Source organism: Trachurus japonicus, chromosome 19, assembly GCF_045865225.1.
Source record: "Trachurus japonicus isolate A0001 chromosome 19, Traja_1.0".
Classification (NCBI taxonomy): domain Eukaryota; kingdom Metazoa; phylum Chordata; class Actinopteri; order Carangiformes; family Carangidae; genus Trachurus; species Trachurus japonicus.
In genome coordinates this window covers 19369194-19385027 of record NC_140925.1, presented here as the reverse complement: position 1 = coordinate 19385027, position 15834 = coordinate 19369194, and the positions used below count along the sequence as shown (strand labels likewise).

General features: G+C 41.4%; 1 protein-coding gene across 1 annotated transcript; it reads right to left on the bottom strand.

Annotated features, from left to right (window-relative positions):
- Window positions 1–189: 189 nt before the first annotated feature.
- Window positions 190–14246, bottom strand: sh3bp1 (SH3-domain binding protein 1). The gene is made up of 18 exons (XM_085762521.1): window positions 13931–14246; window positions 11245–11287; window positions 10718–10822; window positions 10552–10628; window positions 10031–10142; window positions 8795–8871; window positions 8584–8671; window positions 8413–8481; window positions 8215–8305; window positions 7980–8116; window positions 6412–6523; window positions 5977–6058; window positions 5808–5888; window positions 5082–5195; window positions 4644–4741; window positions 3031–3199; window positions 2509–2879; window positions 190–635 (listed from the first exon to the last, which is right to left on the bottom strand). Exons 1-18 carry the CDS (start codon window positions 13981–13983, stop codon window positions 376–378), a joined length of 2139 nt encoding a protein of 712 aa, XP_085618647.1. The 5' UTR covers window positions 13984–14246; the 3' UTR covers window positions 190–375.
- Window positions 14247–15834: the final 1588 nt, after the last annotated feature.

Here is a 15834-nt window from a genome sequence, read left to right as displayed (position 1 = left end):
GAAATCAAACTGACGACAGCCATCTTCCTCTGTGAACAACAGTCTATGGGAAATGTCAAACCCCAACTCAGCCTCAAAGGCTATAAAAAAACGTAATAAGCTTAGATGAATAGTATTATTTTGTATTCTATAGAAAAATACACATTACATTTAAAAAAAACAACATTTATTGGTTTGACTGTTCTTTGTTATCTTTTTTTTTTTTTAATCAAAAAGATGACCTATAGCTGCCAAATAAATAAATGATACCGGTAATGGAACAGACCAGAAAGTTAAACTCAATAAGTCTTGGAAGGTGTTAAACACTGAAGTGTTTCGGTTGCTGCTCACCAACCACCACAAGATTATTCACACTTTTAACACACGTAATTTTTCTCACTGTGCTATAGAAGGTGGAGGAAGTGGAGGAGGACAGTTTGGCGCTTTGAGTCCAGGCTTTTTTGGCGGAGGCTTTCTCACACTGGTGCCCACAGCTCGGGGCGGAGGCGTTGGCTGGGTCTTAGTGTCCGTGGCCGCTGGGGCTGTGGTGGGGAGGGGTGGAGGGGCCTGGGGCTTTGGAGGTACCGGGGCTTTCGGTTTGGAGAACTGAATCGTCACCTGATCGCTGGGTTTGTTCGGAGTGAAAGATCTTTTCGCTGTACAAATGACAAGAACCACAGGTTGAATATTAGGCAATATTAGGCCTACGAGGGGTCGGTGAATTCACTCAAGGGTTTTGATGCTCTAGTATGACACGTAGCTAATGTTCACTAGACCATTGACATTTTTGCGTTGGATTATTTTACCACATTACACTGAATTTCTGAAGAGAATTATGTTGAGAAAAGTTAACAATATTAGATGCAGCAGTTCCCATCACTGCATGAATTATTAATCTAATGTATTACAATTAACTTACTGCACATTGCAGAACAGCCATTGGAATCAGTGGATTTGGTGTCAATCTGTAGTGAGAAAATACTTCAGGCTGAAGGCCTCCGTGGAGTACTGCTATTGTGGAATTGTAGATGGTCCAATCTGATTCTGTTGTTCTGGATGTGGTATTTTGGTCTTCAGATGAGTATCAGTGTTTAGACTACCGTTATGCTGCATTCAAGTGTCGGGGGGGTCTGATATTTGTCTGACTTTTTGCACTGTTTAACAGTGAGTTTTGATGGAAAAAACAAACCTGAAGAACAAACTATGATGAAATATGGAAAGTGCTGCTCAGCACAGTATCAGATGACAGCATAGTTAAAGTAGGAACTAGTTTCAGTTTTGTGGACAAACATATCAGGATGAGAAGACTTATATGGGAAAGTATTTCAGCCTCTCGGGGAGTTACAACAATGTGAGAGATGACGCATGACCCCAGAGGTTGATATTTTGGTCAGTGGTCTGACTCTTCCTGTTTCCTGTGTACTTCCTGGTGGCTGCAACGAGCAGTAATTTATTTTCTCTCTGTCGACTTGCACCAACAAGACACCACTTTGGCTTTGTCAGAGGAAAAGGGCAGAAGTTAAAGAATCAACATTACACAATAGGAACAGACGTGTAAATAATGAGAGCAGTCTGTTCCCTCTGCCCTAAAACAACAACCACTGCTGCTGCTGCTGGTGCAACAAAATCATATTTGAGACCCCTGAGGGGGAAGTCCACAGAGTTTTACACATGAAGTGTGGTTTATTTGTCATGAAGGTTTCTACACACCTTGTGAAAACTGTCATACACGGTCTCTGTGGCTCTGACGGGAGATTTTTAAAATGAGGAATTTACCCCGATGAAGTAATTCATAGTGATGTCATCAAGGTCATCTTGGTTTGGACTCCAAACTTTTAGCACTGTTGCGAACTTTAGCCACGGAGTTTGAAAGACTTAAGACAATAATGGTCTAAGACAGTGGCTTGTGACCCCATTTTGACACCACAAATTTCTGGCGACCCCACGATCACGTGACTGCACGTCAGTCAAGATGCGCCAGCTCAGATATTTTTATTTGAACTGAACTCGATTTATATTCAAGAAAGTGAAAGTGTAGAATACAGTTGTTTAAGATTGTGTGTGGTGTTTTTAATCATAATTTTAAAAATAATAGTTATTAGTTTAAAAAATATTTTTATAAGTAATTTGTTTTTATTATCAATTACTAGACATTTCAGGCGACCCCATTTGAATTCCAGGCGACCCCAGGTGGGGTCCCAACCCCAAGGTTGAAAAACACTAGTCTACGAGAAGATAGTTGCATCATCGTTGTTTTGGGAATGTAATCTGCGCCGGGGGATAAATGTCAGGATATTCTGGGCTTTTCTGCAGTTTTGACCTCTCTCCCTTGTGAGTCTAAGAGAAACACTTAATGACAAATATCTGGAGTGTCCCAGTGCTACAGTGTTATGACATTTTGGAACCACAACGCCCTTATGTAACTAAATCAATTTGAAAAAAGAATTTAATCTTTCAGATTTCAAATACTGGATCTGTTTGAGAGGAACCTTTCCACCTCCAACCAGCTCAGTGGACTGACAGACTTACGTTTGAATGGAGAGTTCATCTTCACTAAAGCTCTGGGAGAGTCCGGAGTTGCCTCCAAAATAGGCTCCAGCTGGCTCTGCTCCGAGTTCTGCTTCTGGGTGGGGCTCCTGGCCGGACCCTGGTTTGGTGCTGGTCCAGTGGCTCTGGGAAGCGGGGATGGGCCCTGGCTCACCGTGGAGCTGCAGGAAGTGGAAGCACCGGAGGCCGGAACAGCGCTGGGGTTTTGGGATGACGAGATGCTGGATGTTGTATTTTGTTGAGTTGGTGCTGGTGCTGGCTCAGCTGCAGGACTGGCCCATGTGGAGGTGTGACTGCGACTCACAGAGCCAGACTTCACCAGGAAGGAGCCGACACCGTCCTGAGACGCTGAACTGGTGACAAGAAACACACAAAGGTTTAAGTTTATGTTTACTCTGAGTGTCCTAAGTGATGATATAGGACAGTCCATTTAGCATTATTGTCATTCTGTTTATTATTTCTCTCTCGGCAGTGAATACACGGTGAATTCTTACTATAGGCTACCTGTTTGTCTTGGAGAGAGCAGTGTGATAAGAGGAGCCAGTGGAGGTTGTGGATGAACAGGAGGTCGCTCTGCTCAGTTTCTCCTTTTCTGAGATCTGAGACAGGGCAACAGGAGCAGGAAGGGCCACATCCAGGAGCGCAGGAAGGTCTGGGATCTCAAAGGACACAGCTGACCAAAGAAAAACATACACATTTATGATCTGAATATACAGCTAGAGTTATCCCACTTTAGTTGGTCTTATTTGGTAAAAGGTGAGAATGCACTGATGTCGCAGAAAAGAAGAAGAAGAACCAGACAGGTTTCGAACTAACATGTGTAAACCACATGTGTCTGGAGTCTAAACCGTCTGTTGTAAACATTAATCACAGTTTACATTGCCAACTGATTTGGTCTGGTTCATCTTCGACCTACTGTACCTAGCTGTACCTCGGCCTACTGTACCTACTTTGCAGTAGTTAACATTTCCTGTGCAGTGGGTGTGCTCACTTTCAGTTCTGAAACGTTACATTAGCAATTTTAAGAAGCGGTGCAGCAGCACCCTGGGGCGTCCTGTTTCATTTCAACAGTTTATGCATTGACAGACTTAAAGCAGAAGTAAGCGGAATGTTTGTGTTAATATAAGTCTTAAATAGTTATATCTTCTGACAGCAATCACTTATATAGAGTGTTTGGTCTGAAACACGGGTCTGTCAGTCACTCTGCTCTGCTGTAAGCCGAGGAGAAAACTTTCCTTGTATCCTACAACCTTTATCCAATGAGGAGAGAGAACTGCATAAAGGGGCGGTCCTCTCTGTGTGTGCAGTCAAGGGATGCGCGTGAATGTGGTGACGTAGGGACGAGGGCGGGGACTGCTAACTCCATCGGCTGACAGAAAGTTAGCCAAAATGATCGGATCGCTTACTTCTGCTTTAATCTTATATTTGAAACACATCATAATGGATGTAACGAGTTTCGAAATAAGTATAGTCACTATATTAAAAACACCAGTGTGGTAAAGACAGCCTAAGGTTGCAGCAGTTTTTTCCAGATGCACAGTGGTTGGAGGAAGTGATGAACAGTTTGGGAATAATTTATAATAGGATATTCTGTATAAAACTGTCGGTTTCATTACCAGAGCTGGACCAACAGATTCAGAGAGACTAATCCATACCTAATATTGAGTTAAATATAGTTTTAAAACTGTTATCACTGCCCTGCTCGTTTCAACTTGTCTGATAATCTGAGCTCTTTGTGAGATTTATCTTACTTGAACCAGTAGATAAAATGGCAAAACTACAAAAATGGATTACGTATTTTAACTGAATGTTAATGTTACATTGAGAGGATATGTCAAATAAGTGAGTGTTATTTGTAGAGTGGCAATTTACAACAGGCGTTAACCCAAAACACCTCTCAAATAGAGAAGTTCTAGACCTTCTTTTTATAATGTTATTTACAGACACCAAATCATTAGCATTTGGCAAGCAGAGGCAAAGAATAAAACCCTTTTAAGAGACAGAAACCTCGAGCAGAAACAGACTCAGGATGGGCGACCATCTGCATCATTCGGTTAGGCTGGAAGAGAGAGAGAAAGAGTAGGAAAAAGAGAGAAAGTGCATCAGTGTGTGGTTACCTTCAGGGAAGAGGTCGGAGCTGTACTGAATCAGAGGCTCGATGACAGTCACCACCTGGACTGAAGAAGCTGCCGCCATGTCAAAGAGAGCAGTTTCCCTGAGGGGGAAGAGACGAAACCACATCAACACTGTTCTTCAGGAAAAATCATGACACAAACTGTCAGAAGTTCAACCAGTGTGTCACTAGCTGAAGCTAAAACTAAAGTTTTAACAATGACCTGCCCATCAAGACGACAAACCCTCTCTGTGGGCAAAGTGTTAGCCTATCTGCTTCAATGATACTGTGACAAGTTCTTTAAATCTCTCATTAATGCTCAAAGAAAGACAAAGATTTCAGAGGAGGAAGAGCAGGCAAGATGGGGAACATAAATAAAAGAAATATGTAAACAGTGCACAGGGGCTGGAGACAGGAAGAGGAGCTGTTTAATTGTACGAACCCCTCAGCCCGAGGCCAGAGCAGGTTGGGCCCCAGGACGATGGCGATGTTGCTGGGTGTCATCTTGTTGACGGCCTGCTGCTCAGACAACAGGGACAAGAACTGGACCAGGTACCTGACAGGGATCACGAAGCAGAGTGAGTGAAGTAAGCACAGACGGGAAGTCAGAGAGGATTTCACAGCTTGATGACCACACGGTTTGATTTCATAATACTCGATTTTAAAACTGAAACTAAGAGATTATTATTTGGATCATAATTTTGACCATTAGTGTAAATCTGTAAATTGGGTCATGGCATCCTTGTGTGACAGAAAACATAGTAAATGTTGTGTAATGATTCAGTGTAGGAGCTGGTAATGCTTATGTTTGGTGTCTTGGATGTTTGGTTTGTATGTGTATGTATTAAGTATGTGTCTTCTGTATGTATTTTTGTTTTTATGTATTAAGTATGTGTCATTTTTGTAGATGGTTTGTATTTGTCACTTATGAAAATGAAAAGACCCCAGGAAGAATAGCTGCTGCCTCGCAAAAGCTAATCTTAATAAACCGAACTACTGGAGTAAACACTTTATGGCATAGGCCTATGAATAGCAACAGGTGAGAAGTGAGATGTCATAATGTCAACCACTCCATCCATCCATGGAGCCATGCAAGCAAATGAGAGTAAAAAGTGTTTCTTTCAAGTTGAAAATATGAAGACGTCCTTCTTCATCCACAGGTACAAACCTGAGGTTGTTGTAGTTTTCAGGAGGCAGTTTCTTCAGCAGTACCCTAAACTGCTCCAGCTTCTCTGTCGGGTCTTTTTCCCTGAGGAGACAGAGATCAAACTCAAGAAACAGACCTGAAACTGTAGTAAAATGTGAAAATATTCAAAATGTGGATATATAATACACACCCTGCTGCTTTAAACCAGTCATTGTAGAGGTCAAAAGTCATGAGAGGTTCAGGCAGCTCTCGAAGGTAACACTTCAAAGCTCCTGTCAGCGAATACAGAGATAAACGTCCATGATCACAGCTGTGTTTAAACAGTTAGAGGTAATATGTGCTGAGTTACTGCCCTGTTTGTCCTGTTAGCTAAATGATGACAGTGAATTACACAAGATATAAACATGTCTGTTGAATTCTCCTGTCTGATAAAAGAGAGTGATTCTATATCTGGCATGAAAAAAAAAAGTGCTCTAGTGAACGGGAAATGGTGTATTCTATATTACTGGAAGCTGTAAGTGGGGCTGGGTAAACAGAAGAGGAAGTGGGTAAGTAATAAGCAGCAGAAGTCACGTTGGCTGGACAACACATGGAAGGAAAAACAAGCAGACACGTCTGTCCTCACCGGCCACGGCGTGAGGGTCCATGCTGAACTCGCTGTGGTCCACCGTCCCCTGGTCCAGACAGGTCTTCAGCCTCTTCACCACGGAGGCAGCTGCTGCCAGGCGAAACAGACCCTGAGGGGCGAGGAAGAGGCAGAGGAAGGTCGATGAGGAAAGAGATGGAGAGGAAGAACGACTAAGTGGGAGAGCTGGAGATGTTGATGAAGCCACAGATTAAGACCAGCCGTGTCAGGGTACGGCTAAAACAGGTCCAAGACGTTTGGCAGATGTTTTAGTCACAACCTGAGGCAAAGACGACCAAGACTGAAACCAGAGCAGCCTATTAACATAATGTAAAAGATCAGACTTGCTGCACATTAATACTTTGCCTCAGCATCAGCACATAAAATATGTTCCCTCCACTGGTTTCACAACAAAACCCCAAAATACAGTAGTTAGAGAGATACTTAAAGGGATAGTTCAACATTTTGGCGAATTCGCCAATTGCCATAATCCCTATAGTCATAGCAGTAGGTTCATTACCTTTAATTATCAGTGCATGTTGTTTTGAGATCTGCGGGGCAGAGACGTGAGCTGCTCAGCGAACACAATGAAGGTGAATGGTACAGGTCCCCTGTCCCTCATCAAACTCATCAAATACACAATCCAACAACTCCAAAACGCTCTTGTGGAGAAGTTGTGAGCTGAACATTCGCCACGCTATGAAATAAACATGTATAATTATGTAACATTGCGACACATGAAGAAAATATTCTGAACTACTTGCGCTTTTGAAATCCCTCCGCCCATCAGCCATGTCTGGAATGTAGTTCCGGCTGCATTTGCCTCGAAAACAACTCCGTCTTATAATGTTACATTATTATTTCATAGCGTGGTGAATGTGCAGGTCACAACTTGTCCATGAGAGTGTTTTTGGCATTGTTGGATTGTGTATTTATTGATGAGTTTGATGAGGGACAGGGGACCAATTCCATTTCCATATTTTTTCCATATTCCATGTTGTAAACAGTTTTCCTTGTCTGTAAACACCTATTGCATGTCTGCCTGTCCTGAGAGGGATTTTTCCTCTGTATCTCATCCTGGTGTTTCTCCAATTTTTTCCTTGTTAAGGGTTTTCTAGGGAGTTTTTCCTTAGTCAACGTGGGGGTCTAACGGCAGAGGATGTTGTAATGTAATGATGTTGTAATGATGCCATGTAAGGCCCTTTGGGAATAACTGTTTGTGAAAATGGACTATACAAATAAAATTGCCTTGCCTTAATTTCCTGTTAATATCTGTATTTATCTTGTATGTTGCAAGCACACACAGCATCTACAGGCCAAACTGAGTGGAGATTACTTCATATTTATCCACACCGGTGGCCTGAGGGACGGAGATGTTGATCACAGGCAGATGATCTCCAGCTTGATGTTTTGAATGGACAAATTAAAGTGCAGTGCAACGGAGGAATTACAGCAAATATAATATAAACAAGAAAATCAACAAGGGAAAAAAAATCATCAATATCCAGCATGACTGGAAAATGAGAAAAAAGCTGATGTAGCCTAAATAACGGTCTGCAGACTCCCACCTCCTCTCCCATGGCCGTTCTCAGCAGCATGTGAATACACTCCTGGATGGGTACAGCGATTTCTCTGTCACTTCGAGACAGATGTGACAGCAGAGGCTCCCCGTAGACCTTCTGATTAGAGAGGCCCGGCGTCGGCCCTGCCCAATCAGATAATTACACACAGGAAATAAGGGATGTGTAGAAATATGGCAGTGACGGTCCAGGAAATGAGTTTACAAACTGGTGGAAAGTTCACCTTTTTCACTGTGGTTCTCTTTGAGCTCGCTGATGTGCTTCTCCAGGAACACGTGGGAGTTTTTGTGGTAGTCTGCCTGCAGCTCCAGAAGCTAGAATTGGACAGATGAGAGAGGTGCTGGATATGTGAAGCAGTTTGATGTTTGATTACAGTGTCACAGTGTTTGCGTGCTTAAAAGCTGTCACAACTGCAGCTCACCCGGATGAAGTAGTTAGCGTAGTCATCTTCTTTGGTCGCAAAGTGATAGAGATCTGCAGAGTACTGGTCCTGCAGAGACAGAGACAGACAGAGCAGAGGGCTTCAGTGCCTGGCTCAAGGACACGACATCAGCATGAGCACTTGATTCAGCCCAGGTGCTCCTTGTTTTACCTTGATGCTCTCCAGCCTCCTCCAAGCTTCTTCCACTTCCTCCCGAAGCCCATCCTGCTTTGCCTGGGGACCGGTGCTGGCCTGGCTCCTGACCACACACACACACACACACACACACACACACACACACACACAGATTTGATTAGCTACTTGGTGCGTGGCTAAATCAGAACACATGTAGCTCAGACTGAGGATGTTCAGTTGAACCCACCTGTTCCTTGCGTTGTGCCAGTCTGTAGTGAGCTTTGCAAATTGTTTCTTGTTCCTGAGAATCTCTGGTAAATCATCCTTAAAGAGAAGTAACAAAAAAATATATAAAATGAAATAAATTATAGAAATAAAACAAACTTTCAATATGTTTTTGGGCTTAGCAACATAATATATAAACATAATAACATTAATACCTGACAATACAATGAATCCAATATAGAGACCATATACATTTCTACATTTATATTCAGTCTGGAAGTCTGGAATATTAAATATCACTTTGTGAATAGTTATACGGAACCATACTGCATTGTGTTTTTTTTTTGTTTTTTTAAATATTTTTTGCCTTTATGTGACAGCACAGTGAGATAGACAGGAAAGGGGGAGGCAGAGAGATGGGGAATGACATGCAGGAAAGGTCTGCCCGATGCGGTATTCGAACCGGGGATGCCTGCGTTGAGGACTGTAGCCTCTACATGGGGCGGCCGCCTTACCCACTGCGCCACGCACCGCCCCCTGCATTGTGTTTTTGCTTATTTTTCCACCACCTATAGGTTTATCAATTTATATTTTTCAAGCAAAACAAAAACAAAAATGAACGGCTGCTTGCAATAAATAATAATAAAAATAAAATAAAAAGAGGAAAATAAATCTGATTTGATTTATTATGAAATATATTACAAATATGTGCCTCTATATCAAGAGCGATTTCATGTATGTTATGAAATATATTATGGGGATGTATTAGTGTCAAATACATACATCCTGTGGGTGTACAAAGATTTTACAGTTTACAAGTTTACAACATGAATAAAATACCCAAAAGGAAATTTGAATGTATCTATCTATATACATATGTATGAATTGTATATAACAAAATAGGCCTACATACAAATATTACAAAATCAATCCAGACCATTGGTACCGATTGCTGGTACATTCAATTATTTCATATTTTCATATGAAAATGAAGTATTTTTACATGTTTTTTCTCTTTCACATTTTAAAGTGCAGAACATTTTGCCTTGTGTGTTATTGGTCTTTTTCTTCCCGTCATGTCTCTTTTTAAAACCAACCAACCAAATCTCTATTTACTGTTGCTAGTTTGTTCGTGTATATCTCTTGAGATGCAGGGCAGCTGTGGTTAAAAAAATAAAAAAAAACCCGGTTTGCAAAAAGTGCAGCAATCAGAAGTGTTACAAAAGTTTCTGTTCAACACTCGTCGGCCCATTCTCACCTCACTGAGCTTGTTGAGCGGCTCCAGTACTTCCTTCTCAAGTCTCATCTCATAGTCAGTCAGCATGTGGGCCAACATCTTCTCCATGAAACAGCACATCTCCAACACTCTCCTGCCACACACACACACACACACACACACACACACACACACACACACACAAACACCTCATGGTTAACGCCTGTCTCAGCGTGTAGTATGCCCACAGTGAAAAAGTGAATGTTAAAATAAAACACAGACGGTCTGCAACAAGAACTAAAGAGTTTGATCTTGTATGGATCTTCTTCTAGTCAGAAAAAAAACATAAACATTGTGATATGAAATTGCTGGTGACTCGTCTCACTCTACAGTAACCTCTTTATCTATAAATAAGAGACACACAGAGCTCGGGTCACATGCTCTACTCTGTGTGGGATCCTCTTTCTCTTTATCAAGAACCGAAAACCTCTCTGCTGGAGGCATGAGGTGTTCATGTGACTGCAGTCGACGAGAGTGAACAGGTGGAGTAAAGAACCTGTCACCTGATAGAGGACTCTGCATCAAAGTCTTTGAAGCTCTCCGCCATGCTGATAGACAGCAGCATCAGAGGCAGCTTTTTCTGTGGAGAGACAAGTGGATGTCACAACTTAAAGCAACCAACTAACTGAACCATGTGTGTGTATGTTTTCAGACATTATATCTGGGTACCATTCGTTTCTCGGCCTCCAGCCCCAGCTGGCTCTGCATGCAGCTCTGCAGCTTCTTGTAAAGGATCTGAGCCGCCTTCCTGGCCGGCTCCACTCGCTGCTCCACCTTCATTCAACCACACAGACACACAAACACAGTGAAGATTTGTACTGCGTAAAACAATGTGATCTGTTCTACTGAAGCAAAGTTGATGAGCAAGTTTCAAAATAAAAGTCCCTTCTTTCCACTGTCATCAAGTTGTTTTTTCATATAACACATGCGGTTATGTTCAGTGTGATCTTATGTTGTTATTTTGATCTAAAAAATTTTTTTAAAAATCATATCTACAAAGTCATACACTCCACTACAGGAAATACTATGATGAGAAGTCAGTCATATCAGCTCCATGAAGCATTAACTTTACATTAGAATAACAACACAGAGCTATAGCTATTAAACTTATTGTTTAATATTTATTAAACAATTATTTATTTATCCTGGTATAATTGTATGAAATATTGTCGTGACAGAATATTTCTTTTCCTCACCATGACCAGGTCTTCGTGTAGAAGGTCAGTGGCATCCTGTGACCTGAGGATGTGGCCAGGCATTGTGTTGGTTAGTGAGTACAGAAAGTTTTGATATTACAGTAAAATGTGGTTTGTCATTGTGTTGACCTGAGATAGACAGTTATTTTCATGATAATCTGAACAACCCCAGGAATATGTCCTGTATTTATTTATAAGTCTATAGAAAATAGTGATGTTTCTTGAATCCAAAATGTAACAAATACATACACAACATGTACTTTCAGACAGTAAAGAAGCTGGAATTATGTCATGTTTGATAATAGCTACTACAGTAATTAGAAGATAGATATCGCTCCGATCTGTCTGCGTGTTAAATATGAAGCTGCAGCCATGCAGCTGATCGGTTTCACAGGCAGGTTAAAATATTCTCATGTGAATCGCAGCAGGACACTGAATATAGTTTTATTAACGCAGTTATTATATAAAATTGTTCCTGTTGATCAACCCAATGATTAACTGGCTACTTGTTTAATCCCTTTTACAACTGCTCAAGTCAGTCATCAAGAACAGATGTTCTGTGCATGTGCTTTACATACAGTAGCTACTTAATCCACAATTTAAATGATCATCAAATAAACTTCTGCAGATTGAAGTGTTCATCTGTTGGACGACAGTGGTGATGTTTCAGCTTTTTTTATGGCGTAACCGGCAAACAACTCAAAGCCAGCGATCTAAAGTTGGAGTACGAGGCCAACGCTGCGGTTTCTATCAGTACCAGCTTTGTGAGAGGAAGGAGGGGCTCAAACCACAACCCTCCTCCTCCTCCTCCTCCTCCTCCTCCTCCTCCTCCACCATCTCTGCTGTCACATGCAGTTGTTTGAAAAATGTGCAAAGGAGATAAACAGAGAGAAGAAAGTTTCTCAGCAGCAGCTTTGAGAACATCTTTGAGTTTTGGTCCAACCTAAGGAAGCCCAGCCCAGTTCATAGGGGGGCCAAACGAGCTTCAACACCATCAAGGTGTCATTTGTTGTTTCCTCCACTCAACCAGACTTGTGACGTTTTCAAAACACAAAGCAGAGAAATCCCCAGCAGACGCAAACCACACACCAGTTCCTCCTTTTTCATCTCTGATTCATTTCAACTTTTTCTTTAGACATGGAAAAAACATTTCATTTCACACCAAGTAAACTGACATCAACGCATGTGAGCTAAGAAAGTAAAACTATGATTGTGTCTGTTGTGGCCTCTGTGTTTATTCATATAGCCTACAGTTGCAACATCATCCACTACAAAGTGGATGTATCAATAAGAGGACATACTCAACAGTTGAGCCATCCTCTATTCGTGAAGACTGTACAGTACTTATATATATACATAATGTGCACTTTATTTTTATACACGTGTTCATCTCAGAACTGGAACTAACTGGGTGAAGTGCTGCTGTGGTGTGGAGCCCACGCTGCTCTGCTGCAGATGCATGCTGTGTAGGTTTATTATTAAACCAGAGCACGTCAGAGATAGAGGCAGCATGGCCTGCACACACACACTTTTGTAGATTGCTCTGCTGCAATTGTGTACCAAGAAAACCAGACAGGGTGTGGGTGTAAGATTTGGTCACCAACTCGTCGTTTATGGGCATCACTCACTGTCAGTGAACAGGCTCAACTTGTGCTGCATTCAAGTACAGAAATCAAAGTGACACCTACTCATGTGTCCAACACTGACTCTGCGTGCTGGATTATGAGCAAAGACTTTTTTTTATCTCTATTGAAGGTTTTTTTTTGACGATGCAGAGATAAAAATGCAGAAGTTCGAAAAAAGGTCAGAAAATTGCAACAGATTATTTATCTAGTGTAAATATTTCATACCCTCTCCATGCCATAAGGAGTACCAAATCAACCATTGCCTTGATAACATGTGTCGTCAACAGAAACCACAGCCTCAAGTCAGTTTGTCCCATCGGATGAGCTGAGGCTCTTTTGGCGTTCATGCGTTGAGGAGCCTGAGGTTTCCCTCAAAACCCCCAAAAAGCATGTGTCACTTTCAAGAGGAAGCAGCAACTCGGAGGACTCCAGCTTGAAACGCTTTTCAACACCAAATTCACAACAGTGGAAATGAGAACATGGAAACCAAAGCAGAATAGGACGTTTCCTCTAAGCCGAGGGGCACTGAAATGAAAGCATCTCAGGCTCCTTCACCTGAACTGATCCTTCCTAAGATTAAAGCTGCCGGTGATATCACAGCATCGGCTTTAGAGTGAGACTACACAGGTTTTGTTTAACATTAGCGGATGAAAGGAAGTTATTAAGTTTTATGACACAAGCCACTATCGCCTCTGGTCAAACCTACTGTTGTGTCAAAACCATGAATGTACCCAGTTGAGTGAGGTTTTGGTTTTAACGGCCTGAATCTAACCTTGATAGGGGGATGGTGTTATTTCCCTTTTTGAAAGTCACATTGTCACACTTTAATGCACTTACATGTAACTATGGTGACAGCTGGCGTTAATGAGAAACTAAAATCTATTTAAGTTTGGCTGTGTAAACATGTGTGAACCATGAGACCAACATAGCACCAACCAACCCTCTCTGGTTCACAGCCTTTTGAGAGTGAAGCACTTCATCTGTTTTATACTGTTTCTATGGATGGTACTGAAGTCTGTTTAACACCAATCAGGGCAGAGGTATCAAATGAAAGCACTTACTTTCCTGCAGAGCCGAGCTGCTGCTTCAGCATGCTCAGAGACTGTCGCAGCATCTTGCTGGCTGTGGAGCTCAACCAGCTTCTCTACCTGACCACCTCAGTCCTGCTCAGCCCCACAAAGTATCCTGCACCACACACACACACACACACGGAAGGGGAAAAAAAAAAAAAAAAAAAAGAATACTCCAGCTGTGTTACTTCATCAGAAAAAAACAAAGTCCAGAGACCAGCTGCTCTCCTCTCTGCCTCTGTGCTCGATGTTGTGTGTGTGCGTGTTTTGGCGGTCGGTTTTCGTTCTTGTTTCAGGGGTGCGCTCTTAAATGACACAAGTCAGTTGAATGAGGAAGTTGCACAGATGAAGAGTCAGCTGGGAGGGGAAGAGAGATTTTTCAGGTTTGATTGTCACACAGTTTGCTCTATTCAGAGAGGAGAGATTGTGATATGTTTTCCACTAGAGGTATAAAGGCTGGCATTTGTTTTTAGTATTATTATTCTGTTTTAGAGAGACAAAACGTATAATCTTCCCAAGAGTTTAAATATGTAAGACTTCAGGACAGTGACAAGACATTTGCTGAGTGGAATCAGATTACATGTTTGAATTTGTGTGGTTTTCTGTCATTGTAACTGGAGCAATGCGTTCCCTCTCAGTTGTCCTCCTGACAGGCTGTGGTTAGTCTGCACTTCTGTAAATGCTAACAGTCTCTGCTAAAGAGCTGATAGGATGTGAAGAGACTGAAAGAGGAAACTATCATTGCTGCTGCTTCTTTTTTCAGTTTGTTCTAAAAGAATTCTTATTCAAATCTGGCTCTACTTTTTTTTTTTCAACATTTCTATTCTTGTCTCACATAATCCCTTTCCTTCCTTTTATCATTGTTATCCTTTTTTTTTTGCAGAAAGAAAATAATACATTTTAGCTATTAGCAAGTAGTTGCTAATTTACCCATCCAGCTGACCAAAAAGTCATAGGATTTATTCATTCAGTTGTGTTTGGATTTCAGATGCCTTCTGTATTTTATCGTTTTTGTGGTTGCATACCAAAATTAATCCAGTGACAACCACTGGTTATCTGCACAATGATACGTCCCCTCAACCAACTAGCCCTCCACTTACAGATGGGAGGAGCTCACATACATACTGTAACACTCTCACAAAATACATTACTGTTTGACTCATAGTCCTCCTCGCTCACTAGGACACAAAGTTTACAGAAGTTGACATCTGATCACATGTTTGGAGTGAGTCACTCTGATACTGATCAAATCCATTTGACTGAGACACAATATCCTCCAGCTTCCAAGGCTTTTTGTTGTTGAACGTCCCTCTGACGTCAGGTGCTGCTCAGGTGGAAGTTGGTGATGGTCAAATGCTGCAGTCTAGTGGTGACATGAGCAAACTGACTCTTTTATTGTAGATCACAGAGTTACAGAAGTCCTGACAGCTGCTTTTAAGGCTCAGCTTGTGAAAACAGGGCTGAGTGCATTTATCTGTAGACTGAGGCCTTGATGTTTTCACAGTAGCCTAATATTAACCTGCTTTGTAATCACACTATACATGCACATCTACCATTAGACTGTATGGAGCTTTATTACGTTTGATTTATTTGTACATGTCATTTAGACAAAGATCAAGTCACATTTTATGAAAAATTAATTAGAAAACCAATGAATGTGGAAACCAGATCAACACAAAACTGGTTGAATGAATTAAACTGATTTAATACCACGTTCTACATTAAACAAGTCGAATATGGTCATATTTTCTGTTTTCATGTACAAAGTCAAGTCTCTTTGTATATATTTCATTGTGTATTGATCATAAATCTGTTCACGATGTTTAATAATGAAACAAGTCATTATACAGTTTGTTTATTATCATTTGCAATATTGGACTCTATAAACACAATAA

What these genes read in the sequence shown, in the direction of transcription:
- sh3bp1 (XM_085762521.1), bottom strand. Translation starts at nt 13,983, where the DNA reads ATGCTGCGACAGTCTCTGAGCATGCTGAAGCAGCAGCTCGGCTCTGCA. An exon ending in ACGCTAACTACTTCATCCGG is followed by an intron (nt 8,306 to 8,412) that starts GTGAGCTGCAGT and finishes GTCCAATTCTAG; the next exon opens with CTTCTGGAGCTGCAGGCAGA. An exon ending in CTCCGACCTCTTCCCTGAAG is followed by an intron (nt 3,200 to 4,643) that starts GTAACCACACAC and finishes TTCTTTGGTCAG; the next exon opens with CTGTGTCCTTTGAGATCCCA.